This window comes from Mustelus asterias, chromosome 3 (assembly GCF_964213995.1).
Source record: "Mustelus asterias chromosome 3, sMusAst1.hap1.1, whole genome shotgun sequence".
Lineage (NCBI taxonomy): Eukaryota > Metazoa > Chordata > Chondrichthyes > Carcharhiniformes > Triakidae > Mustelus > Mustelus asterias.
The window spans coordinates 126381750-126406747 of NC_135803.1; the positions used below are offsets into that span (position 1 = coordinate 126381750).

General features: G+C 46.1%; 1 protein-coding gene across 2 annotated transcripts in view; it reads left to right on the top strand.

Moving 5' to 3' along the window:
* Positions 1-1677: 1677 nt before the first annotated feature.
* LOC144484886 (uncharacterized) overlaps positions 1678-24998 on the top strand; it is a 44591-nt gene continuing 21270 nt past the window's right edge. For both annotated transcript variants that reach the window (XR_013496122.1, XM_078203255.1), the window contains exons 1-2: positions 1678-1896; positions 23404-23504. Coding sequence is in view for 1 of the 2 variants with exons in the window: in XM_078203255.1 (XP_078059381.1) it covers positions 1705-1896; positions 23404-23504 (293 nt within the window). In the remaining variant the exon portion in view is untranslated. The remainder of the gene's footprint in view (positions 1897-23403; positions 23505-24998) is intronic.

Here is a 24998-nt window from a genome sequence, read left to right on the forward strand (position 1 = left end):
ATTTGTTCCCAGTCTTTCTTTTCCAGCTACAGGAATTGGGCAATAAAGCAAATCTGATTCTGAACTTGTTCTGACACTCAGAATAATAGACTATTTAATAATGTAGTTTAGTGTTTAAAGACTGCACAATCAGAATACAATAAGGCATTAACCTCACTGAGAAATGGATGGGCGGGGGTGGGGGGGGGGGGTCGCTGGTGTGGCTGAACTTGAAGTTGATTCTTGACTCAGTTTCTTTGATATATACTGGAAATTATACAAAACATTACAAAGTATTAAACTCATTAGAACATACAATAGATCAAAAATATGAGGTTACTTTTATAATCATGCATTGTGAAGTAACTTGTTCTTGATTCTAACTATTTGTACCCCTGTACTTGACTTTTGTCATCTTCATTTCTGATTTTCAGGTTGATGTTTGAAAGAAGCAGAATGACCCGGCTCACTCGCTGACCCAGCCGTGCCCGGTTCACTGACCCAGCTGTATCTGACTCTGATCCAGGTGTTTTTGGTTGATCGAGGTGTGTCTGCCTGATCCAGGTGTGTCTGACTCTGATCCAGGTGTGTCTGGTTGATCCAGATGTGTCTAGCTCTGATCCAGGTGTGTCTGGCTTTGATCCAGGTGTGTCTGGTTGATCCAGATGTGTCTGGCTCTGATCCAGGTGTGTCTGGCATTGATCCAGGTGTGTCTGGTTGATCCAGGTGTGTCAGGCTCTGATCCAGGTGTGTCAGGCTCTGATCCAGGTGTGTCTGGCTGATCTAGGTGTATCTGGCTGAAACCAGGTGTGTCTGGCTGATCCAGGTATGTCTGACTGATCCAGATGTGTCTGGCTCTGATCCAGGTATGTCTGACTCTGATCCAGGTGTGTCTGGCTGACCCAGGTGTGTCTGACTGATCCAGATGTGTCTGACTGATCCAGATGTGTCTGGCTGATCCAGATGTGTCTGGCTCTGATCCAGGTGTGTTTGACTCTGATTCGGGTGTGTCTGGCTGATCCAGGTATGTCTGACTCTGATCCAGATGTGTCTGGCTGATCCAGGTGTGTTTGACTCTGATCCAGGTGTGTTTGACTCTGATCCAGGTGTGTCTGGCTGATCCAGATGTGTCTGGCTGATCCAGGTGTGTCTGACTCTGATCCAGATGTGTCTGGCTGATCCAGGTATGTCTGACTGATCCAGGTATGTCTGACTCTGATCCAGGTGTGTCTGGCTGATCCAGGTGTGTCTGGCTGATCCAAGTGTTTCTGGCTGGTCCAGGTGTGTCTGTCTGATCCAGGTGTTTCTGGCTGATCCAAGTGTTTCTGGCTGGTCCAGGTGTGTCTGTCTGATCCAGGTGTTTCTGGCTGATCCAAGTGTTTCTGGCTGGTCCAGGTGTGTCTGTCTGATCCAGGTGTGTCTGTCTGATCCAGGTGTGTCTGTCTGATCCAGGTGTTTCTGGCTGATCCAAGTGTTTCTGGCTGGTCCAGGTGTGTCTGTCTGATCCAGGTGTTTCTGGCTGATCCAAGTGTTTCTGGCTGGTCCAGGTGTTTCTGGCTGATCCAGGTGTTTCTGGCTGATCCAGGTGTTTCTGGCTGATCCAGGTGTAAAGTCCAGTTGGCGTAGACTGGGCCGGGACGTCACAGAGCGGAGACGTCAGCCAATCAGAATGAAGCTGTCACTGGTTGATGGGCCGAAGCGGCCCCGGCACAGACCCGGAGGGAAATGGCGCAGAGAGCGAGCGGTGCCTTGCTGCTAAATCTGATCGCAGTAACGTGGTTCTTTGTTAAAGGCGTCAGTGCTGAAGAGGCGGCTTTAGCTCCTTACAGCCGGCCCGAGGTGGTAAAAAGAGCTGGCAGGAGGGCAGGGGCGAGCTCAGCAGTGAACGCTGGCATCCCAGTCCATTCAGCGGCCCAGGTGAATGCAACTGTCCCATCCACTGCTTCAAGCAACAAGCTTCAGGACAGGCTGGACTTACTCAGATTCGCGTTTCCTACAGTTGCTTTTTAATTGTTATTCGTTGAGCATGGTTTTGCAGCGAGATATTTCCACTATATTCATCACAGCAAATCGCGAAGGGTAGAAATAATTGAATTTTTCAAGAGGAGAAAGAAAATTGGTGATTGCCGGGACTAAATGGTGTTAAGAATATGGTTAAAGTTGATAAAGCACTTTAAAAGTATACCATGCAGAGATAATGTACAGCACTTTTTTATTGTTAATTAGATGTTGTAATTCACTGTTCTATTCTCCCCAGTTTATTCCAGATATTCAGTAACTTAATTGTTTCTTGGGTTGCACAGTCTGCATTTTTTAAAAAAAGCCAAACTTCAGTCTTTATATTTACTAAAAACCCCTATGAACCTTTTACTCCCCCAACCTGAACTCTCTCCCCCCCATTTAGCTCACTCACACTCATTCACTAACATTAAAACGTCCCAGAACTTTTCAGTGTGTTAGTGAATAAAGACTTACCAAAACACGAGCAGCTAGTGCCACACCTCCAGCAATCCTAATGGTCCAAAGATGTGCAGTTAGGTGGATTGGCCATGCTAAATTGTCCCTAAGTGCCCCAAGATGTGTATTGGTGGGGTAAATGTGTGAGGTTACGGGGATAGAGTGGGTGGGGGGGGGGGGGGGTGGTCCTTGGTAAGATGCTCTGTTGGAGGGTCAGTGCAGACTCAATGGGCCAAAGGGCATCTTCCTGCACTGTGGGGATTCTATGATGATTCCAATAAGCACTCCGAGAACAGGTACCCTCCGCGTTTCTGAAGAGGCCGGATTAACAAATTCAGGCCAGAAATGTGGAGCTCCATCTTAGTGCAAAAATAAATGAACCTTGCCACTCCTGGAAAGGTTTGGCCCAAAACATTTTGCAAATCTGTAATGGCAAAACCAATACCATCCTGTTCTGCAACTGCGAAAGACTCCATGCCTCCCGCTTCCTGGATGTTCATTGAATTTGATGGTATAAAGCCTTGAACTAATATGGCAGGGGGGTGGGGATCAAAAAATTATGTCTACATAAGAACGGATATGTCAGGAGATAATGGATAGGTGCAGGAAAAATAGGGTTGTTGTAGTGGGAGACTTCAATTTCCCTGGTATAGACTGGAAATCGCGTAGGGCTGGGAGTCTGAATGGGGAGGAATTTGCAAAATGTGTACAGGAAGGTTCTTTGGAACAATATGTAGATAGCCCGACGAGAGAGGGGGCTATACTGGACCTAGTACTGGGGAATGAGCCCGGTCAGGTCTTCAAAGTTTCGGTCGGGGAACATGTGGCAAATAGTGACCACTATTCTGTTAGCTTTAGGATAGTGATGGAAAAGGATGAGTGGTGTCCCAAGGGTAAGGTGTTGGATTGGGGAAAGGCTAACTTTAGTGGGATTAGGCAGAAATTGGCAGGCTGTTGATTGGGAGAGGCTGTTTGAGGGTAAATCCACATCTGGCATGTGGGAGTTTTTTAAGGAACAGTTGTTAGGGCTGCAGGATAGGCATGTGCCTGTAAAAAAGAAGGATAGGAAGGGTAGGATTCGAGAACCGTGGAAAACCAGGGAAATTGAGGGATTGGTCAAAAAGAAAAGAGAGGGATACGTTAGGTCCAGGCAGCTAAAAACGGAGGGAGCTCTGGAGGAGTACAAAGAAAGTAGGAAAGAACTCAAACGAGGAATTAGAAGGGCAAAAAGGGGTCACGAAATGTCCTTGGCAGATAGGATTAAGGAGAATCCCAAGGCATTTTATTCATATGTTAGGAACAAAAGGGTTGTCAGGGAAAAAATCGGACCTCTCAGGGACAAAAGTGGGGAATTATGCTTAGAGCCCAAAGAAGTTGGGGAGATCCTAAATGAATGCTTTGCGTCGGTATTCACAAAGGAGAGGGATGTGTTGACTGGGAGTGTCTCGGAGGGAAGTGTTGACCCGTTAGAGAAAATCTCCATTACAAGGGAGGAAGTGTGAGATTTTTTAGGGAATATAAAGACTGACAAATCCCCAGGGCCTGATGGAATCTATCCAAGGCTGCTCAGGGAGACGAGAGATGAAATCGCTGGGCCTCTAACGCAAATCTTTGTCTCGTCACTGGACACAGGTGAGGTCCCAGAGGATTGGAGGATAGCTAATGTGGTCCTGTTATTAAAGAAGGGTAGGAAGGATAACCCGGGTAATTATAGGCCGGTGAGCTTGACGTCCGTGGTGGGGAAGTTGTTGGAGAAGATACTTAGAGATAGGATGTATGCGCATTTAGAAAGGAATAAACTCATTAACGATAGTCAGCATGGTTTTGTGAGAGGGAGGTCATGCCTCACTAACCTGGTGGAGATTTTTGAAGAAGTGACTAGAATGGTTGATGAGGGAAGGGCCGTGGATGTCGTCTATATGGACTTTAGTAAAGCGTTTGACAAAGTCCCTCATGGTAAGTTGGTGCAAAAGGTTGGATCTCATGGGATAAAGGGGGAGGTGGCTAGATGGGTGGAGAACTGGCTTGGTCACAGAAGACAGAGGGTGGTAGTGGAAGGGTCTTCTTCCGGCTAGATGCCTGTGACTAGTGGTGTTCCGCAGGGCTCTGTACTGGGACCTCTGCTGTTTGTGATTTATATAAACGACCTGGAAGAAGGTGTAACTGGGGTGATCAGTAAGTTTGCGGATGACACGAAAATGGCTGGACTTGCAGATAGTGAGGAACATTGTCAGAGGCTGCAGAAGGATATAGATAGGCTGGAAATTTGGGCAAAGAAATGGCAGATGGAGTTCAATCCAGATAAATGCGAAGTGATTCATTTTGGTAGAACTGACGTAGGGGGGAGCTATACGATAAATGGCAGAACCATAAAGGGTGTAGATATGCAGAGGGACCTGGGTGTGCAAGTCCACAGATCCTTGAAGGTGATGTCACAGGTGGAGAAGGTAGTGAATAAGGCATATGGCATGCTTGCCTTTATAAGACGGGGCATAGAGTATAAAAGTTGGGGTCTGATGTTGCAGTTGTATAGAACGTTGGTTCGGCCGCATTTGGAATACTGCATCCAGTTCTGGTCGCCACACTACCAGAAGGACGTGGAGGCTTTAGAGAGAGTGCAGAGGAGGTTTAACAGGATGTTGCCTGGTATGGGGGGGCTTAGTTATGAGGAGAGATGGGTAAACTGGGGTTGTTCTCACTGGAAAGACGGAGGATGAGGGGTGACCTAATGGAGGTGTATAAAATTATGAAAGGCATAGATAGGGTGAACGGTGGGAAGCTTTTTCCCAGGTCGGTGGTGACGTTCACGAGGGGTCATAGGTTCAAGGTGAGGGGGGTGTGGGGTTTAACACGGATATCAGAAGGACGTATTTTACACAGAGGGTGGTGGAGGCGCACGCACTGGGAACGTTTAAGACTTATCTAGATAGCCACATGAACGGAGTGGGAATGGAGGGATACAAAAGAATGGTCTAGTTTGGACCAGGGAGCGGCGCGGGCTTGGAGGGCCGAAGGGCCTGTTCCTGTGCTGTATTGTTCTTTGTTCTTTGTAACTCTGAGCTGAGCTTCAAACCAAAACATCCGCTCCAAGGCTCTTAGTTTCCACCTGTGAAATCGTGCCCATGTGGCTCAGCCTTGTTGTTGCTGAAATCCACAACCAGGCATTTGTCTTTTCTGAATTAGATTTTTGTTTTTGAACATGAGTACTTTCCATGTTGCCTTACTGATCTCCTCTCCAAATAAACTGCCACTTGTGTCTTATTCTGCACAAAGTTCCATTCTTTCATCCCCGCGGTCATGCTAGCTTCCATTGGTGCCTTGCCCCCTCAGATGAAGAAATCTTTCCTCTCGGTCTTATTTCATGTTATTTCTGAAATGACAGGCTCGACATTTTTGTTGCCTATTGTACATTTAATTATTCCCTCCTCCCTTCTGATCTACCATCTCTCCCCAAACCCATCTACCGAGCCGTATTTCATAACTCAAAAAGTCCTCTGCACCAATGCCTACAGCTATCTCTCCTAATTTCCCCTCTTCATTTCAAACAATTGTTTGATCTCCAACTGAGCTGTGTCTTGGGAGGTAATGCTCCATCAAAGGTACAATTTTGATGCACATTGTTCTCCACAGAACAAATAGCATATATTATATTACAGAACAATACATAATGTTCACAGTGTTAACTGCTTGGGGAGTCAGTTAGCTCAGTTTGTTGGATGGCTGGTTCATGATGTGGGAGCGACACCAACAGTGCAGGTTCAATTCCTGTACTTGCTGAGGTCATTGGTGAAGGTCTGCCTTCTCAGCCTTGCTTCTTGCCTGAGGTGTGGTGATCCTCAGGTTAAATCACCACCAGTCAGCTCTCCCCCCTCAAAGGGGAGAGCAGTCAATGGTCATCTGGGACTATGATGACTTTACCTGACCAGTTTTCTGCCAGTGATGTTACTCTCCTGAAAACCTATGGACTGCGAGGGAGGGAAAGACAGGAAATAAATAATGGCACAATGGTAATGTAACTCCCAACTAATATGTGAAAGCAAGTCACTGTTCCTCCTAGCTGCAGAATAAACCTTACTTTTCTCATGTTTCACATCTGCTGGCTTGTTCCATGATAAATAAATGTGACCTTTCAGATGTGCACTTGCACAATATTTCATTTGTAGCCTTCATGAGAATTCCTTTCATTTTACATCGCCTAGACTGCTGATATCTTCCCTTATCTATTTGCCTATGAACTAACTAAACCAAGCATTTGGAGAGCTTAATAATCTCATGCCTTCAATGAATAATGTAACAAGCCCTGCAGTGGTTTACAATATTTTTATCCTTCATGGCTATGAATATTTTTAACAACCAGAGTGACTTGTGTGTATTTTTACAACATAGGATGGACCATAAAATAGTCTAATAAAATTTCTAGTTACTGCATTTTGGTGTGACAAAATAGTACTCCCCAGTATATTTGGCCTAACAAAACTTTAATGGCTTCGATTTTCCCGCAATGGCAAGACTGATGATGCGCACTGTAAATCTTGGAATCTGCTACATCAAACCAAGCTGTTGATAACCCTAACTTCTGCAGGTTTTTCTAATTAGAATATGTTGCAGCAGGCAAGGCAATGAATCAGGCATTCAATTTTGCTGTAAACCCGAAGGCACATTAATGATGACGCAGTTATAAATGTGCAAATTGGCTGGCAAGTTCAAGGAACAAAGAAGATGGCCATGAGTTGTCAATCTCCAAAACTTGCTTCATACCTCTACGCTGCCTGCTTTGCCTCATGGTTACTTTTAAGAGGTCTCTGGATTTGTATGATAATTGCCCATGAAACTAACCACAGATAGCTGTGCTTAGTAATTAACAGCATAAGTACATTTTAATACCATGATAATTGTTAATGCAGTGGTAATCAACCATTCTGGCAAAGAAAGTGAGCAATTTAAACCCTAGCATCTCAATCATTCTGGTGATAAATTGTTCTCAGGGATTTAAAATACGCAAACCAGCCCCCCATCCATTGACTCTGTCTACACTTCCCGCTGCCTCGAAAAGCAACCAGCATAATTAAGGACCCCACACACCCTGGACATACTCTCTTCCACCTTCTTCCATCGGGAAAAAGATACAAAAGTCTGAGGTCACGTAGCAACCAAATTGGGAACAACTTCTTCCCTGCTGCCATCAGACCTTTGAATGGACCTACCTTATATTAAGTTGATCTTTCTCTACACCCTAGCTATGACTGTAACACTATAATCTGCACCCTCCCCTTTCCTCTATGTACGGTATGCTGTGACCTTGTAGCGTGCAAGAAACAATACTTTTCACTGTGTGCTAATACATGTGACAATAATAAATCAAATCAAAAATACGTCAAATTTTAAATTAATTACTTTAGCTTTCTTTTTCTGTCTCTTTTTCTCTCTGTGTTAATCCAATTTTTTTTCCCTCTCTTTATTTTGCTTTCTTTACCATATTTGACTCACGTGTTCCTGTTCTACTTTCCTTCTTCATATTTCCTGTTTCTTTCTCAATCTTCAAATCTCATTGGTTAAGGAGATATATTGTTGGTCTCACTATGCATTTTTATTGCCTTCACCATACTGTCAGCAGCTCACACAGAGCAGCAAGTTATGGGGTAAAAATACTTGGAATTGAAGGGCACACAGAAAATTCTGATCTGGTCTTGCTCCAGCTACATCTGTTAGCGCATTCGCCGTACGGGGCAGTGGGAGGGTTGGAACTTTCACCTGTAATTTATTTGATCTTCAGGACTTTTGTTAGGTTTCGCCGCTGTGTTGATTTGAGTTCAGGTCACTTCTAGACACAAGCATTACAAAGGTTCTGGGGGGGTTTGAATGTGTCCGATGTTTGTAAAACGTTGAGGAAGACAGCTTACCTAATGACATGTTGGGTGCTATCTTACCAGCCGTTCACACCACACTCCCCCTGCAGTGAGGTCAGAGAATTTGGCAGCCAGCCAAATCTCCGTTCACTGCGGTGGGATGGGAAAATCCCACCAGCGCGAACTGTGGTAAGATTCCGGCCACTAACTTTCCTCTGAGTAGCTGGGCTTGAAATGAAGTTGTAGTATCTGTGCACCAATTTACTTCATAACTGATTGAAACAATATTGATAATAAGCCAAGTAGAGTAAATAGAAAATATATTTTTTGTCATGTTAATGGCTTTAGTGAGGTCAAACATAGTAGGAGAACAAAGAAGGGGTGTTAAAATTTTGAAAATGATGCAATGAATTGAATGGTGTGGCAATATTAAAACTGAAAATTCCAGGTGCAAGGTCCCGCTGAAAGATCCTGGTTGTTTAATCTTCGTAGCAGTAATATATATTTCTAACAACTAGATGTTTAAATCTTATCCTGGGAGCAATAACTCAACAGCTGTCAGACTACTTAGATAATTATCTTTACGTCTATGAGGCAGATACATCAGAATTGGTTTAAATGCTAGAAAATTGGATCCACTGCTGATTTTAATGGGAGATGGATCTATAATAATTATCATCTATTTTCAATGAGGATAATAGAAGAGATGTACAAAAGTCCCCAGAAAATGTGAAGTTTTTTATACTCGTTCATGGGATGTGAGCATTGCTGGAAAAGCCAACTTTGTTGATAGAAGTGCAGGACAGACTTGTCCCTGCAAAAGTGGAGGGTAGAAATGGCAGGATTCGGGAACCATGGATGACAAGGGAAATTGTAAGCTTAGTCAAAAGGAAAAAGGAAGCATACGATAGGTCTAGGCATCTAAAAACTGATGAAGTCCTTGAGGAATAGGGAGAAAGTAGGAAGGAAGTATAACGCGGAATTAGGAGGGCTAAAAGGGGCCATGAAATGTCTTTAGCAAACAGGGTCAAGGAGAATCCCAAGACTTTTTATGCAGAGGTTAGGAGCAAGAGGGTAGCAAGAGAAAGAGTAGGCCCACTCAAGGACAATGGAGAGAAGTTATACGTGAAGCCCCAGGAAGTGGGTGAGATCCTTAATGAGTACTTTGTATTGGCATTCACCAAGGAGAAGGACATGACGGATGTTGAGGTCAGGGATAGGTGTGTGAACGCTCTAGAGAATGTCAATATATCCAAGGAGGAAGTGTTGAGTATCCTAAATTGCATTAATGCAGACAAGTCCCCGGTGCTGGATGAGATCTATCCCAGGTTACTGCGAGAGGCAAGGGAAGAAATAGTTGGGGCCTTAACAGATATCTTCATATCCTCTTTGGTCACAGGCGGTGTTCCAGAGGACTGGAAAATAATCAATGTTGTTCCCTTGTTTAAGAAAGTAAGCAGGGATAATCTAGAAAATTATAGGCTGATGGATCTGACGTCAGTGGTGGGGAAGCTTTTGGAGAAGATACTGAGGGACAGGATATATGCACATTTGGAAGAAAATATACTTAGTTGGTGACAGGCAGCATGGTTTTGTAAGGGAAATGTCATATCTCACCAACTTGATTGAGTTTTTTGAAGAGGTGACAAAGATAATTAATTAGGGAAGGGCTGTGGATGTAATTTATATGGACTTTAGTCAGGTGTTTGACAAAAAAAACATGGAAAACTGGTACAAAAACTAAAATCACTTGGGATTCAGGGTGGGCTGGGTGGATGGATACAGAACTGGCTTGGTTATAGAAGACAGAGAGTAGTGGTGGAAGGGTATTTTTCAGAATGAGATCTGCAGCTAGTGGTGTTCTGCAGGAATCAGTGCTGGGACCTCTGTTGTTTGTAGTATATATAAATGATCTAGAGGAAAAGGTAGTGGGTCTGATTAGTAAGTTTGCGGATGACACAAAGATTGGTGGAGTTGCTGATACTGCCGGGGATTGTCAGAGGATACAACAGGATAGAGATAGATTGGAGACTTGGGCACTGAAATGCCCGATGGAGTTTAATCCGGATAAATGCGAGGTGATGCACTTTGGAGAATCAAATTTAGGTGTGAATTATACTGTAAATGGCAGGACCCTTAGGAACATTAAGATACAGAGGAATCTGGGCGTGCAGTTCCACAGTTCCCTAAAAGTGATTAAGAAGGCATATAGCATGCATTGAGTACAAGAGTACAAGAGGAAATCATGTTGCAGCTATATAAAACCTTGGTTAGGCTGCATTTGGAGCATTACATGCAGTTCTGGTCACCACACTACCGGAAGAACATGGAAGCTTTGGAGAGAGAAGGTTCACCAGGATGTTGCCTGGTCTCAAGGGTGTTGGCTATGAGGAGAGGTTGAATAAACTAGGATTGTTTCCACTGGAAAGTCGGAGGCTGAGGGGAGACCTGATAGAGGTCTACAAAATTATGAGAGGCATACCCAGGGTGGATAGTCAGAGGCTTCTTTTCAGGGTGGAAGTGTCACCCTGTTCAAGGTGAGAGGGAGAAAGCTTAAGGGAGAAGTGCGGGGAGGTTTTTCACGCAGAGAGTGGTGGGTACCTGCGTTGCCAGAGGTGGTGGTAGAAGCAAGCACATTAGGAACATTTAAGAGGCATCTGGATAGGTACATGAATGGGGTGGAATAGAGGGATACAGACTGAGTACAGGCAGAAGATTTTTAAAAATGTAGTTAGGGCATCATGATCGGCACAGGCTTGCAGGGCCAAAGGGTCTGTTCCTGTGCTGTACTTTTCTTTGTTCTTTGGCTGCCCTTCCCTAAGTGCCCTTGAGAGTGTGGTGATGTAGTGCTGTTAGGAAGGGAGTGCCAGGATTTTGATCCAGTGACAGTGGAGAGATTATATCATTCCAACTCAGGATGAAGTGTGACTTGGAGGGGAACTTGAGATTGGTGGTGCCATGCACTTGCTGCCTTCGTCCCTGATGGTATAGGTGCGGTTTTGACAGGTGCTGTTGGAGGAGACTTGGCAAGCTGCTGCAGTGCACATTGTATCTGGTACACATGGCTACCACTGTGCATCAGTGATAGAGGGAGTGAATATTTAATGTGGGGTAAATGGATTATTTGTCTTGGATGGTGTCGAGCTTCTTGAGTTTTGTTGGAGTTGAACTATTCCAGGCAAGGGGAAAGTATTCTGTCACTTTCCTGACATGCTTTATAGATGATGAACAGGCTTTGGAGAGGCCTGTTAACCACCACAAAGTTCCCAGCCTCTGATCTGGCTCGCAGCCACAGCATTTATATGGCTGTTGCAGTTAAGTTTCTGGTCAGTGGTGGAGGATTTGGTGATATCATTGCCATTGAATGTCAAGAGGGTTGGTTAGATTTTCTCTTGTTAGAGATGGTCATTGCCTGGCATTTGTGTGGCATGGATGTTATTTGCACATTCAGTCCAAACCTGAATGTTGTCTTGTCTTGCTGCATGTGGGTATGGACACTCTCAGTATCTGAGACATTGCAAGTGATACTGAGCATCAGTAAACATCTCCGTTTCTGACCTTATGATGGAGAGATGAAGCAGCCAATAATTAGGCCTATGGCATGGACAAATTTTATGTTTTTCCTTTTTATTGCCTCTGATCGGTATGTTTGTGTGCAGGTGTGTGTGTTTTGTTACCCTTGGGGTGGCACAGTGGCAGAGTGGTTAACACTGCTGCCTCATAGCTGCAGGGACCCAGGTTCGATTCCTGGCTTGGGTCACTGTCTGTGTGGAATTTGCATATTCTCCCCGTGTCTTTGTGGGTTTCCTGCGGGTGCTCCGATTTCCGCCCACAGTCCAAAGATATGCTGGTTAGGTGCATTGGCCATGCTAAATTCTCCCTCAGTGTACCCGAACAGGCGCCAGAGTGTGGCGACTAGGGGATTTTCACAGTAACTTCATTGCAGTGTTGATGTAAGCCTACTTGTGACTAATAAATAAAAACTTTAAAACTTTAAATTGATTTATCAATTTTAATAATCCAGCAGCAAGCTTTTGTGTATTTAAAATCAGGGAAAGATATTTTATTTCTTACACATTTGCCCAGGGGCTAACGACAACCCAACACGCACTTGGCCCACCCACACTATCCCATACAGATTAATATAAAAACAGTAGTTAGAAAAATGAAATCTCAGTCTCTCTTTCATCACTGGCCTGATGTCTCTTAGTTGAGCTTTGGCTGACATGAAGGTGTTGGTAAGCAGAGATTGTTCAGTGACTGTGAGGGTTCATGTATTCAATCGGTAGGAGGCTGGCCTCTTAGGTGAACTTGAAGTTGGCACAGTATATAAGATTTTCCTTTCAAGGTATTGCTGTTGAGTACCTTGAATACTTAGTTGATTGCAACAGTCCAGTGGCTTTGGATGTTGCGTTATAGACTCTCTGATGGAATTCTGCTGGAAGTCTGCTGTCAAGTTTTAAAAGTAGGGAGCAAAAAGGGCAGCCTGAACCATCTGATCTTGTGTCCTGTGCCAAGTCTTTGTCCAAGTCACTCAGCTGAGGAAGGAGCAGTGCTCCGAAAGCTTGTAATTCCAAATACACCTGTTGGACTTTAACCTGGAGTTGTGAGACTTCTTACTTTGTCCAAATAAAGTGATGTGTCAATTCGATAAGCATTCTGGATGCAGATTTTCACACCTCTGGTTTCGAATAAAGGACAGACCATCATGTGACAATGAAGTATCAATGGGTTTACCTTTTTGTCTGGCCCCCAATGCGTTTGTCAATAATTAACTATTTTATTCTAAGTCTGTTGATCCCTGGATACCATCTTTTGTACTATTTAAAAATAGCTTTAAAAAATTGTAACACCTCTATGCCTGTACAGAGCATAAGATCGAGGACAATGCCCTGAGGCACTCTTACAGTGATGTTGTGTTGCTGAAATGATTAGCCTCCAGCAACTACAAGCATCTTTCTTTGTGCAAGATAAGTCTCCAACCAGAGTTTACCCCCTGATTCCCATCGACTTCAATTTTGCTACTACTTCTTGATTCCACACTTGGTCAAATGCTGGCTTGATACCAAGAGCAGTCACTCTCACTGGAGCTCTGGAATTCAGTATTTTTGTCCTTGTTTGGTTCAGGGCTGTAATGTGGTCTGAATGTCCCTTCCAGAACCCAAACTGAACATTGATCACCAAGCTAGCTGAATAAGTGTCGCTCGATAGCACAGTTGGTCACATGTACCATCTCTAAACGATTGACAGTAGACTGATGAGGTGGCAATTGGCTGTATTGGTTTTGTCCTGATTTGTGTGGACAGGACGTACCTAGGCAATTGTCTGCATTGTCAGATAGATGCCAATGCTTTATTGGTACAACTTGGCTAGAAATGTGGCTTGTTCTAGAACACAAGTCTTCAGTACTACAGTCACAAAGTCAGCCTTTGCTGTACCCAGTGCATTCAGCCATTTGTTCACATCATGTGAAGTGAATGAAATTAACTGAAGACTAGCATCTTTGATGCTGGGATCCTCAGGAGGAGGCCAAGATGGATCGTCCACTCAACATTTCTGGCACAGATATTTCAGCCTCATCCTTTCCATTGATGTTCTGGTCTCCCACATTGAGAGACAGGGATTTTGTGGAATCTCCTCGTCTTCCTCCTGTTACTTGTTTAATTATCCAACACCATTCATGACTGGATGTGGCAGGACTGCACAGCTTTGATTATGTTTGTAGATTGTGGGATTGTTTTGCTCTGTCAATTGCATGCTGTGTTGTCCTGTGTTGCAACTTCACCAGGTTAGCACCTCATTTTTAAATATGCCTGGTGCTGCTCTTGGCATGCCCTCCTGTACTCCTCATTGCAGGATTGATCCTCTTGCTTGATTCTAATGGTAGAGTGAAGGACATTCCAGGCCATGGGATTACAGACTGAATACAATTCTGCTGCTTCTGATGGCCCATAACTCATCATGGATGCCCAGTTTTGAGCAGCGAGCTCTGTTCTGAATCTATCCCATTTAGCATGATGGTTGTGCCAGTTAATGCATTGGCATACCTTACTGTGAAGACAGCACTTCATCTCCACAAGGACTTAGAATTGGTGGGAGAAACCACTACAATCAGGTATAGATGCATCAGTGACAGGCAGATTGATGTTGGTACCAGTGATCTAGATAGAAAGAGGGATGAGGTTTTGCATCAAGAATTCAGGGAGTTGGCAGTAGACTAAAAAGCAAGACCTCTCGGGTTGTAATCTCAGGATTACTCCCAGTGTCACGTGCTGATGAGCACAGGAATAGGAGGATAGTGCAGATGAATGCGTGGCTTAAGAGTTGGTACAGGAGGGAGGGTATTAGATTCCTGATCACTGGAACCATTTCTGGAGAAGGCGGAACCTGTACAAACAGGACGGTCTACATCTGAACCAGAGCGGGACTAATGTCCTTGCGGGACGTTTTGCTAGGGCTGTTGGGAGGAGTTTAAACTAATTTGTCAGGGGGAGGGGACACAGACTGTTAGCAGAATAAGGACACAGAATCATACAGCAAAACAAACAAGTCAGAGGGAGTGCAGCTGTGTTAGGCTTCATGGGAGTAAGGCCAGGCTGGATGGCCTCTACTTTAACGCCAGGAATATTGCAAGCAAAATGGATGAGTTTTGGGCAATGATTGACACTTAGAAGTGTGACATAGTAGCCATCACAGAGACATGGTTGAAGGAAGGACATGACTGGCAACTCAACATTCCGGGATATAGAATCTTCAGGCGAGACAGGGGAGAAGGTAAAAGGAGGAGGCATTGCATTATTAGTTAAGGAGTCAGTAACTGCAGTAAGGAGAGATGTTATCCTGGAAGGGATATCAAATGAAGCTTTGTGGGTAGAGCTTACGAATAAAAAAGGGGCAGCCACATTGTTAGGTATTTATTATAGACTCCCAGATAGAGAGATATTGAGGAGCAAATATGTGTTCAGTTTGTGGAGGTATGTAAAAACAATAACATTAGGGTTTTATATTAGGTGATTTCAACTTTTCCAATATTAACTGGGATATGCATAGTGTTAAGGGCTTGGATGGAGTAGATTTATTGAAATGTGTACAGGAGAACTTTTTAAATCAATATGTGGAGGGTCCAACAAAGGAAGGAGCTGTGTTGGATCTAATTCTGGGGAATGAAGCCGGACAGGTGGTTGAGGTAGTGGTGGGGGAGCATTTTAATGATAGCGATCACATTATACAATTTAAGCTTGTTAGGGAAAAGAAAATAGACAAGCTGCAAAAAAAAGTTTTGGATTGAGGGAGAGCGGATTTTAGTAAAGTAGAAGCTGCAGCGTGACATAGATAGGATGCAAGACTGGGCGGAGAAGTGGCAGATGGACTTCAACCTGGATAAATGTGTAGTGGTCCATTTTGGCAGGTCAAATGGGATGAAGGAGTATAATATCAAGGGTAAGACTCTTAGCAGTGTAGAGGATCAGAGGGACCTTGGGGTCCGGGTCCATAGGACTCTTAAATTGGCCTCGCAGGTAGAAGAGGTGGTTAAGAAGGCATATGGTGTGCTGGCCTTCATCAATCGAGGGCTTGAGTTTAGGAGTCGGGAGATAATGATGCAGCTTTATAAGACCCTCGTCAGACCCCACTTGGAGTACTGTGCTCAGTTCTGGTCGCCTCATTACAGGAGGGATGTGGAAATGATTGAAAGGGTGCAGAGAAGATTTACAAGGATGTTACCTGGATTGGTTGGCATGCCTTATGAGGATAGGTTGAGGGAGCTCGGTCTTTTCTCCTTGGAGAGACGAAGGATGAGAGGTGACCTGATAGAGGTGTACAAGATGTTGAGAGGTATAGATCGGGTGGATTCTCTGAGGCTTTTTCCCAGGGCTGAAATGGCTGCTACGAGAGGACACAGGTTTAAGGTGCTGGGGAGAAGGTACAGAGGAGATGTCAGGGGTAAGTTTTTCACTCAGAGGGCGGTGGGTGAGTGGAATCGGCTGCCGTCAGTGGTGGTGGAGGCAAACTCGATAGGGTCTTTTAAGAGACTCCTGGATGAGTACATGGGACTAAATAGGATTGAGGGTTACAGGTAAGCCTATATATAAGCCTAGGTAGGTAGGGACATGACCGGCGCAACTTGTGGGCCGAAGAGCCTGTTTGTGCTGTATTTTTTCTATGTTCTATGTTCTAAAATAAGACAGGATCTGGCCAACGTAGACTGGGAACAGCTACTAATGGGAAAATCTACAGAAGAAAAGTTGGGGAGGGGCATTCAAAAAAGAAGCCCAGCATGTTCCCTCTCAGGTGATAGATAGGAATAACAAGCCCAGAGAACCATGGATGACCAGAGATATTCAGGGTACAATAAGAAGGAAAAGAAAGGCTTTTGAAAAGTACAAAGGGAGCATATCAGTGGAGGCATTAGTGAGGTATAGAAAGTTCAGGGTGGAGCTTATGAAAGCAATTAGGAATGCAAACAGGGATATGAGAAAGCTCTGGCTGGTAAAGGTAGGGCAAATACCAAGATATTCTACAAGTATATCAATGGAAAGAGGATAACCAGGAAAAGAGTAGGGCCCATTAAGGACCAAGGGGGAAATCTGTGGATGGAGCCAGAGGACATTGGTAGAGTGTTGAATGAATACTTCATCTGTCTTCACCCAAGAGAATAAGGATGGTGGTATGGAATTCAGGGAGAGTGACTGTGAGGTTCTTGAGCAAACCAACAGAGGGAAGGACAAGATATTAGAGACGTTAGCAACCTTAAAAGTGGATAAACCTCCAGGCCCAGATGAATTATGCCCTAGGCTACTATGGGAGGCAAGGGAGGAGGTTGCAGGGGCTCTGGCCCAAATTTACAATTCCTGTCTGGCCGCAGAGGAGGTGGCAGACAACTGGAGAACAGCTAATGTGGTTCCGCTATTTAAGAAGGGCTGTAGAGATAAATCAAGAACTACTGACCAGTGAGTCTCATGTAGGGAAACTATTAGAGAAATTTCTGAAGGAGAGCATCTATCTCCACTTGGAGAAGCAAAGCTTGATCAGGGATAGTCAACATGGCTTCAACAGAGGGTGGTCATGCCTAACAAATTTGATTGAATTTTTTGAGGAGGTGACTAAGTGTGTAGACGAGAGTAATGCATTCGATGTAGTTTATATGGATTTCAGCAAAGCCTTTGACCAGGTTCCACATGGGAGACTTGTAAAGAAGGTAAATTCACATGGGATACAGGGTAATTTGATAAAGTGGATTCAAACTTGGCTCAGTTGTAGGAGACAGAGGGTGATGACAGAAGGCTGCTTTAGTGACTGGAAGCCAGTGTCCAGTGGCATACCACAGGGATCTGTGTTGGGCCCCCTATTCATCATTTATATAAATGACATTGATGACTATGTGGGGGGTAGGATTTGTAAATTTGCGGATGACACAAAGATTTGACAGGTGGTTAACAGTGAGGCGGAGTGTCTTGGGCGACAAGAAGACATAGATGGAATGGTCATATGGGCAGATAAGTGGCAGATGGAATTTAACCCTGAAGAGTGTGAGGTGATACACTTTGGAACGAGTTATTTGACAAGAAAGTACTCAATGAACGTTAGGACATTAGGAAGATCTGTGGAACAAAGGGTCCTTGGCGTCTTTGTCCAAGGATCTCTGAAGACGGAAGGGCATGTTAGTAGGGTGGTGACAAAGGCAAATGGGACATTTGCCTTTATCAATCGAGGCATAGATTACAAAAGCAGGGAAGTCATGTTGGAGTTACAGAGAACTTTGGTGAGGTCACAGCTGGAATACCGAATGCAGTTCTGATCGTCACCTTATTGGAAGGATGTGATTGCACTCGAGGGGGTGCAGAAGAGATTCACCAGCATGCTGCCTGGGATGGAACATTTGAGTTATGAAGAGAGGTTGCGTAGGCTTGGGTTGTTTTTGTTGGAGCAGAGAAGACTGAGGAGCAACCTGATCGAGGTGTAGAAGATTATGTACAGACATGGACTCAACATGGATTAAGATTGAGAGACATGGACAGAGTGGATAAGGAGCAGTTGTTCCCCTTAGTTGAAGGGTCAGACACAAGAGGACATAGGTTCAAGGTGAGGGGCAGGAGGTTTAGGGGGGGATGTGAGGAGAAACCTTTTCACCCAGTGGGTGGTGCCGGTCTGGAATCTGCTGCCTGGGAGGGTGGTGGAAGCGGGTTGCCTCACATCCTTTAAAAAGCATCTGGATGAGTATTTGGCACTTCATAATATCCAGGGCTATGGACCAAGTGCTGGCAGATGGGGTTGGGTGGGAATTCAGGTGTTTCTAATGTGTCAGTGCAGACTCGATGGCCAAAGAGCCTCTTCTGTGCTGTATGATTCTATGATTCTCTGATCCTGTGACGGTGAGGTCAAATAGATTTTCCCTCTTTTTAGTTCTCTTACCACCTGCAGTAGGCACAGTTTGGAAGCCATATCCTTTAGGACTCAGATACCTTAGACAATGTGGTTCAAATGCTTTGCTCAGGGATATTACAAGTACTTGCCCAGATGGCACATGATAAAGAGAAAATTAGAGAGGAAACAACTGATGCCATTAAATGTGCCACTTGTGATGAACATCTGGAAACTTATGCCAATTGTGCGAGCGCTGTGCCACAAACCAGTCGAGCAACAGACTGACGTGGTCATACTCACTGAATCACACCTCACTCTGAACGCCTCAGACTCCATTATCACTGTTCATGGGTATATCCTGCCCCATCTGAGGTGGCGGCATGGGGGTACACAATCAGGGGGGAGCGGACAATATATATTCTAGACCCCACAAAGTCCCTTGGCATCAGGTCAAACAGAGGACAGGACACTCCTTGCTGATTCCACCCACCGACCTTTCTCTGCTGTTGAATCAATCGTCCAAGTTGAACGTCACTTTAAAGAAGAAGCAAGTGGTGGGGAGTGGGGAGGAGGGGAGGGAATTCAATGTCCATCACCAAGAGTGGCTCAGATGAATGAATTAAAGTGACAGGAACAGGCATCCCCGCCGTATTGTTACCCCCCCCCCCCCCCCCCCCCCCCCCCCCGTTGGGAATCCCACCCCCCACCCCCCAACTCACAGTCAACGTAAGACCACATTGGTGAGGTTTACAACAGGTTTTTCAAAGCGGGAACCAGGCAAAGGAACCTCCAGGGACGCGCACGTAAGTACAGCCCTCAGGGGGAGAGGGACATGCTCGGGTAGTAGTAGCACTGCCTCCTGTGGAGGGGGTGGGATTGCTTGCATGCATGTGGGGGCATCTCTGTGTGCATGGGGGGGGGGGGGGGGGGCCTTGTCCATTTTCCCAGACAGTGCCCCTATCCTGGGATTGCTGATGTTGTCAGCTTTTTTATGGCCTGCTCCGCCAGCATGATGGAGTGGACCAGACTTCCATTTTCTACACCAAGTGTTGGATTATCTGGTGAGAAATGCCAGCTGTGCCGTCGGTGGGCAGTGGCGTCGGTGGGCAGTGCTGTCGGTGGGCAGTGCTGTCGGTGGGCAGTGCTGTCGGTGGGTAGTGCTGTCGGTGGGCAGTGCTGTCGGTGGGCAGTGCTGTCGGTGGGCAGTGCTGTCGGTGGGCAGTGCTGTCGGTGGGCAGTGCCGTCGGTAGGTAGTGCTGTCGGTGGGCAGTGCCATTGGTGGGCTGTGCCGTCGGTGGGCAGTGGCATCGGTGGGCAGTGGCATCGGTGGGCAGTGGCGTCGGTGGGCAGTGCTGTCGGTGGGCAGTGCTGTCGGTGGGCAGTGGCGTCGGTGGGCAGTGCTGTCGGTGGGCAGTGCTGTCGGTGGGCAGTGGCGTTGGTGGGCAGTGCTGTCGGTGGGCAGTGCTGTCGGTGGGCAGTGCCATCGGTAGGTAGTGCTGTCGGTGGGCAGTGCCATTGGTGGGCTGTGCCGTCGGTGGGCAGTGGCGTCGGTGGGCAGTGGCGTCGGTGGGCAGTGCTGTCGGTGGGCAGTGCCATCGGTAGGTAGTGCTGTCGGTGGGCAGTGCCGTCGGTGGGCAGTGGCATCGGTGGGCAGTGGCATCGGTGGGCAGTGGCGTTGGTGGGCAGTGGCGTCGGTGGGCAGTGGCGTCGGTGGGCAGTGCTGTCGGTGGGCAGTGCCATCGGTAGGTAGTGCTGTCGGTGGGCAGTGCCGTCGGTGGGCAGTGGCGTCGGTGGGCAGTGGCGTCGGTGGGCAGTGGCGTCGGTGGGCAGTGGCGTCGGTGGGCAGTGGCGCCAGTGGGCAGTGCCGCTGGCGAGTGTGCTGTGCCATCGGTGGGCAGTGCTGTCAGTGGGCAGTGCCATCGGTGCACTGTGCCATCAGTGGGCAGTGCCATTCAGTGGGCTGTGCCGCCGGTGGGCTGTGCTGTTGGTGGGCAGTACCATCAGTGGGCAGTGCCATTCAGTGGGCTGTGCCGTCGATGGATTGTGCCATCAGTGGACAGTACCATCAGTGGGCAGTGCACCGGGTTTCTGCCTGAGCCAGCATGTTGGCACTAAAATGATAAATTTCCACCCATAGTTTAAGTACAAATACATAAAATACAATAAAGGGAACAAACTATCTTTTGAATTGTTTGCATGTTAGCATTCCCATTTTCTGATCAAAGTATCTATTCGTTTGTTTAAGAAAAATAGAATGAAGCAAAAAAAGAAGCAGCTGATTATATTGAAATAAACTAATTTAAAAACACGCTGAAAGATTTCAAACTGACTAAATGCCTTTGTCTCTGAGTGTAAGTGATCGCAGTATCCATATTCTACAATATTCATTTTCCAGCTCTTAGGCTGCACTAATGGTCATTGTAAAGATATTTTTCCTCAAGTGGATGACATTTTGGTGGATTTATTTTGTGGCCAAAATAATTTCTATCTGTTGAGGATTGATTAATATTCAAGGCTCACACTGCAACTGTACTCTTAAACTAGAATAATGGGCTGCTCGTGAAGTAATAAATGCTTGCAGAGCAGAACTGAATTAATCCCTTTTGATTTCTATTACACCTTCCCATCTATTCTGAGGGGCCAGCCTCTGATTGTTTGGTTGTCAGGAAACTACTTAATTATACTGTACCCATTATTTCCAGAGTCCTGGAAATGACCTTCTGTTTTCCAAAGTGTGAAAATGAAGGCTGTTAAATGAAATGTTCTAAAAAATCTTGCCTGTTGATTTGTGCTTGCTGTACCTTGATAACCCAGAGATCCGTGGACCTTAAAGAGATCTTAATTGTGTGTCATGTGACATTCGCTTTCAGTGACTGGTGAATAGCGCACCCTTATGGTCCGTTCTTCATTCTCAATCTTCATAATAAAAAAATCTTCATTCATTCTCTATCTTCCATCGCCGCTATCAGTCTCATTTACACCTTCTGGACAGAAAATATAGGGAATACTTTGAGAAGTTCCTTGGTTGGGATTCATATCCCTGAGTCAGCTGATCTGGGAAAACCGGAGAGAAAAAGAAATAACAGCTGAGTTGTCATGATGTAATCATGTACGAACGTTCCTCACAATCTACTCTGTTCAGTCCATATGTTCAAATATTAACCAGGACAATTTAATTCACAGTAGACTTTGATCTCTGCCTTAAGCTCTGTACTCTTTTCATTCATTCCATCACTCTCGACAACCACTGTCGTATCCTTCACAGTCATGCCATCTTATTTGCTCCTGAATGGGGTGGCATGGTGGCACAGTGGTTATCACTGACTGCCTCACAGCGCCAGGGACTTGGATTTGATTCCCAGCTTGGGGTCACTGTCTGTGTGGAGTTTGCATGTTCTCCTCGTGTCTGCGTGGGTTTCCTCCAGGTGCACCGGTTTCCTCCCACAGTCCGAAAGACATGCTGGTTAGGTGCTTTGGCCATGCTAAATGCTCCCTCAGTGTACTCGAACAGGCGCCGGAGTGTGGCAACTGGGGGATTTTCACAGTAACTTCATTGCAGTGTTAATGTAAGCCTACTTGTGACACCAATAAATAAACTTGGACTTAAACTCAAATGGAGTTTCAGGCTCAGACCCTGTCACAAAAACTGCCTATTTCCACCCCTATGGTATTGACAGCCTCTACTCAAGCTGCAGCTATATCTGCAGGGATCCTCACTGATGCATCGTCACTTCCAGATTCGACTATTCCAAATGCACTTTGTCTAGCTTTCCACCCTCCACTATCCATTCATAAACCTCAGCTGATCCGAAACTCTGCAGCCTGCATCAAGTCTCATTTGCCCTTGTTTAAATACCTTAACAGACTAGTCCTTCACTGCCTCTGTAATCTTCCCCAGTCCTGCGGCCTCCAAGACGCTGGCACCCTAGTATTTGCAGGGAGATGAGAAGGGACTGGGGGAATGGGGCATTGCAGTAAGAAACCTGGAAATCTGACTGATAGGGAGATCCTGCTGAATTTAATGGCAGATTCTCATTTCTTTTCCTTCTCTGTTTCTTAGCCTGCAGCCTACCAAGAAGGCCTACGCTGGTACACTGCAGCAGCCAGGGAGCAGGGAGGGTGGGGGAAGGGGGGTGGAGGGAGGGGAGGGGGGCGCGATGGGTGGTGACAGATGTTGGATCGAAGATTTTGGAGAGGAGGGTGCACAGCTTGTGAATGGATGTCTGGGGGCTCAGACTATGGAAGGGAGGTTGGTGGGGGAGATGGTGGATATCGGGGAGGTGGTGTGGGGAAATCAAATGTTGGGGCAATCAGATTGTGGAGGTGGGATTTTGGGGTTGGGGGCAGGGGGGAGGGGGAGGGGGGGGTGCTCCTACCATTCCTGGCCCATAAGCAGTGCTATAAAGGCATTTAATGGATGAATCCAGCCTTTCTCACCTCCCTTGGGCTGCTGAGTTTTCTCAGGCCTGGGAAACGTGGCCTACTGTCTCTTTAACCTATCTCAATAAGTGATCTGTCACCTCCCCATCAGCTTAGTCACCTATCTCTCAACATGCCCCCTGTCCAGTTTTCTAATTTTTGACATTTTATGACACAAATTGAGTTGAAATATAATTGTGGTCGATAGACTTGATGATCAACAGAATAGAGATTAATGTAAGTTTAACTGCAGGCGATGGAAAGGAAACTTAGCCTCAATTGTGAATACGCAATCTATTTTTGAATATTACCATAACTTTTCCTTTCATTGAACTTGCAGATCCAGCCGCACCCAGGCATTGTTGTAACTGCAGTGATTGTTGGACTGTTAGCTTTCCTATCTGCGAGCTACATTGTCAGAAAGTATTGCTTTCCTCAAAGGTAAGGACTTTTTAACTGATAACTTCAATCCCTAACTCTGCAATTAGCAACAGTGCCTTCAGCTATCTGAATTCCCTGTTCTGGAATTCTCTCCCAAAATTCTTTTTACCTTTCTGCATCCCACTATCCCATTTAAGGCCCACCCTTAAATCCATGGGGTTGCCCCCACTGCACTGCTTTAGCCTCTGGGGAAAGAGATCGGAGAGGGTGGGGGGGGGGGGTCCCGCTGCCATTCTGCACTCGGCGGTGACAGAGAGAGAGAGAGTCCGGCAATAGGGACTGGCCATCAGGGGGAGGGGAGTGTGGGTGGTGGCCTGTCGGGGGGATGGGGGCTACCGTGGGGGTGTTGGGTGGGGGCAGAGATAGGATCTGCAGGGATGGGGGCGGGGGGGAAGATCGAGGCAGCTTGGGGGGTGGGATGGTGAGGGGGAGGGAGGTCAAGGCTGGGCCGGATCTTAGCGTGGGGGGATTGCGTGCCCAGCGATGCAGAGTCAGCCACTGATTGAGAGGTCGGCAGGCAGGGGCTACTGCACATGCACTGATCTCAGCACTGACAGATCGACACATGCGCAGTGGCCCACTCAGCGCTATGCTGCCGGCCTCTCCAGCGGGAATAGACCCCATCCACAGTTTTTAATGAGATTCACGCTACTGCACTCAGCAGTGCACCGAGTGGGGACGATTCATTTTGAAAATCCCACTGAAAAAAGCAGCAGGATCTATCCTAGTTTTTAAGTGAGTTCGACACTTTGATTTTCTTTGGGAGAATCCTCTCTTTGATCAAACTTTTGATGCCTGTGGCTGTTCTTGACGCAGTGATGTTTGTACTTAAGTGGCCTCAGTGAAAGGCTTGGGGCTGTTTTTTTGATTTGAAATGCCCTGTTGGTAATTGTAAGTTTTTTGGCATAAAGAAGAAAAGGAAGAGTTGGCATTGAGCTATCAGCTTTCCATGATCTGGGATTGTGCCAAAGTGTTTTACAGACACCGGCCGGAATTCACGCCGGCACGCCCACTGCAGTGAATGGAGATTTGGCTGAGCGCCGAATTCTCCATCCTCATTCTCTGCGGCATCAGGGTGTGAATGGCTGGAAAATTCCAGCCAATGTCTTTAGTCATGCTGCCAGTTTACACACAGCAAGATACCAGAGAAGCCCGTGGGATAAATGATAATATAATCGGTTTCAGTGATGCTGTTTGAAGGATGTTTTTCAGCCCGGCCACCGTGTTCTTTTATGAATAATGCCCTGGGATCTTTAATTTTCACCGGAAAGTGTAATTGGGACCTTGGGCCTCCTGATATTGTAGCAGCCCCTAGGTTCTGCTTTAGTATGATGGATAAAACTGACCATAAATAGTTATTAACTCAGACCAAGTTAATATGCATACCATTCCTCTTTACTTTGATTTCACAAGAGTATAGACACGCTGTGACTGGAACTCTACCACGGAATCGGCGCGGGCGAGGGTCTGACAACGGAAATCTCCGTTGACCTC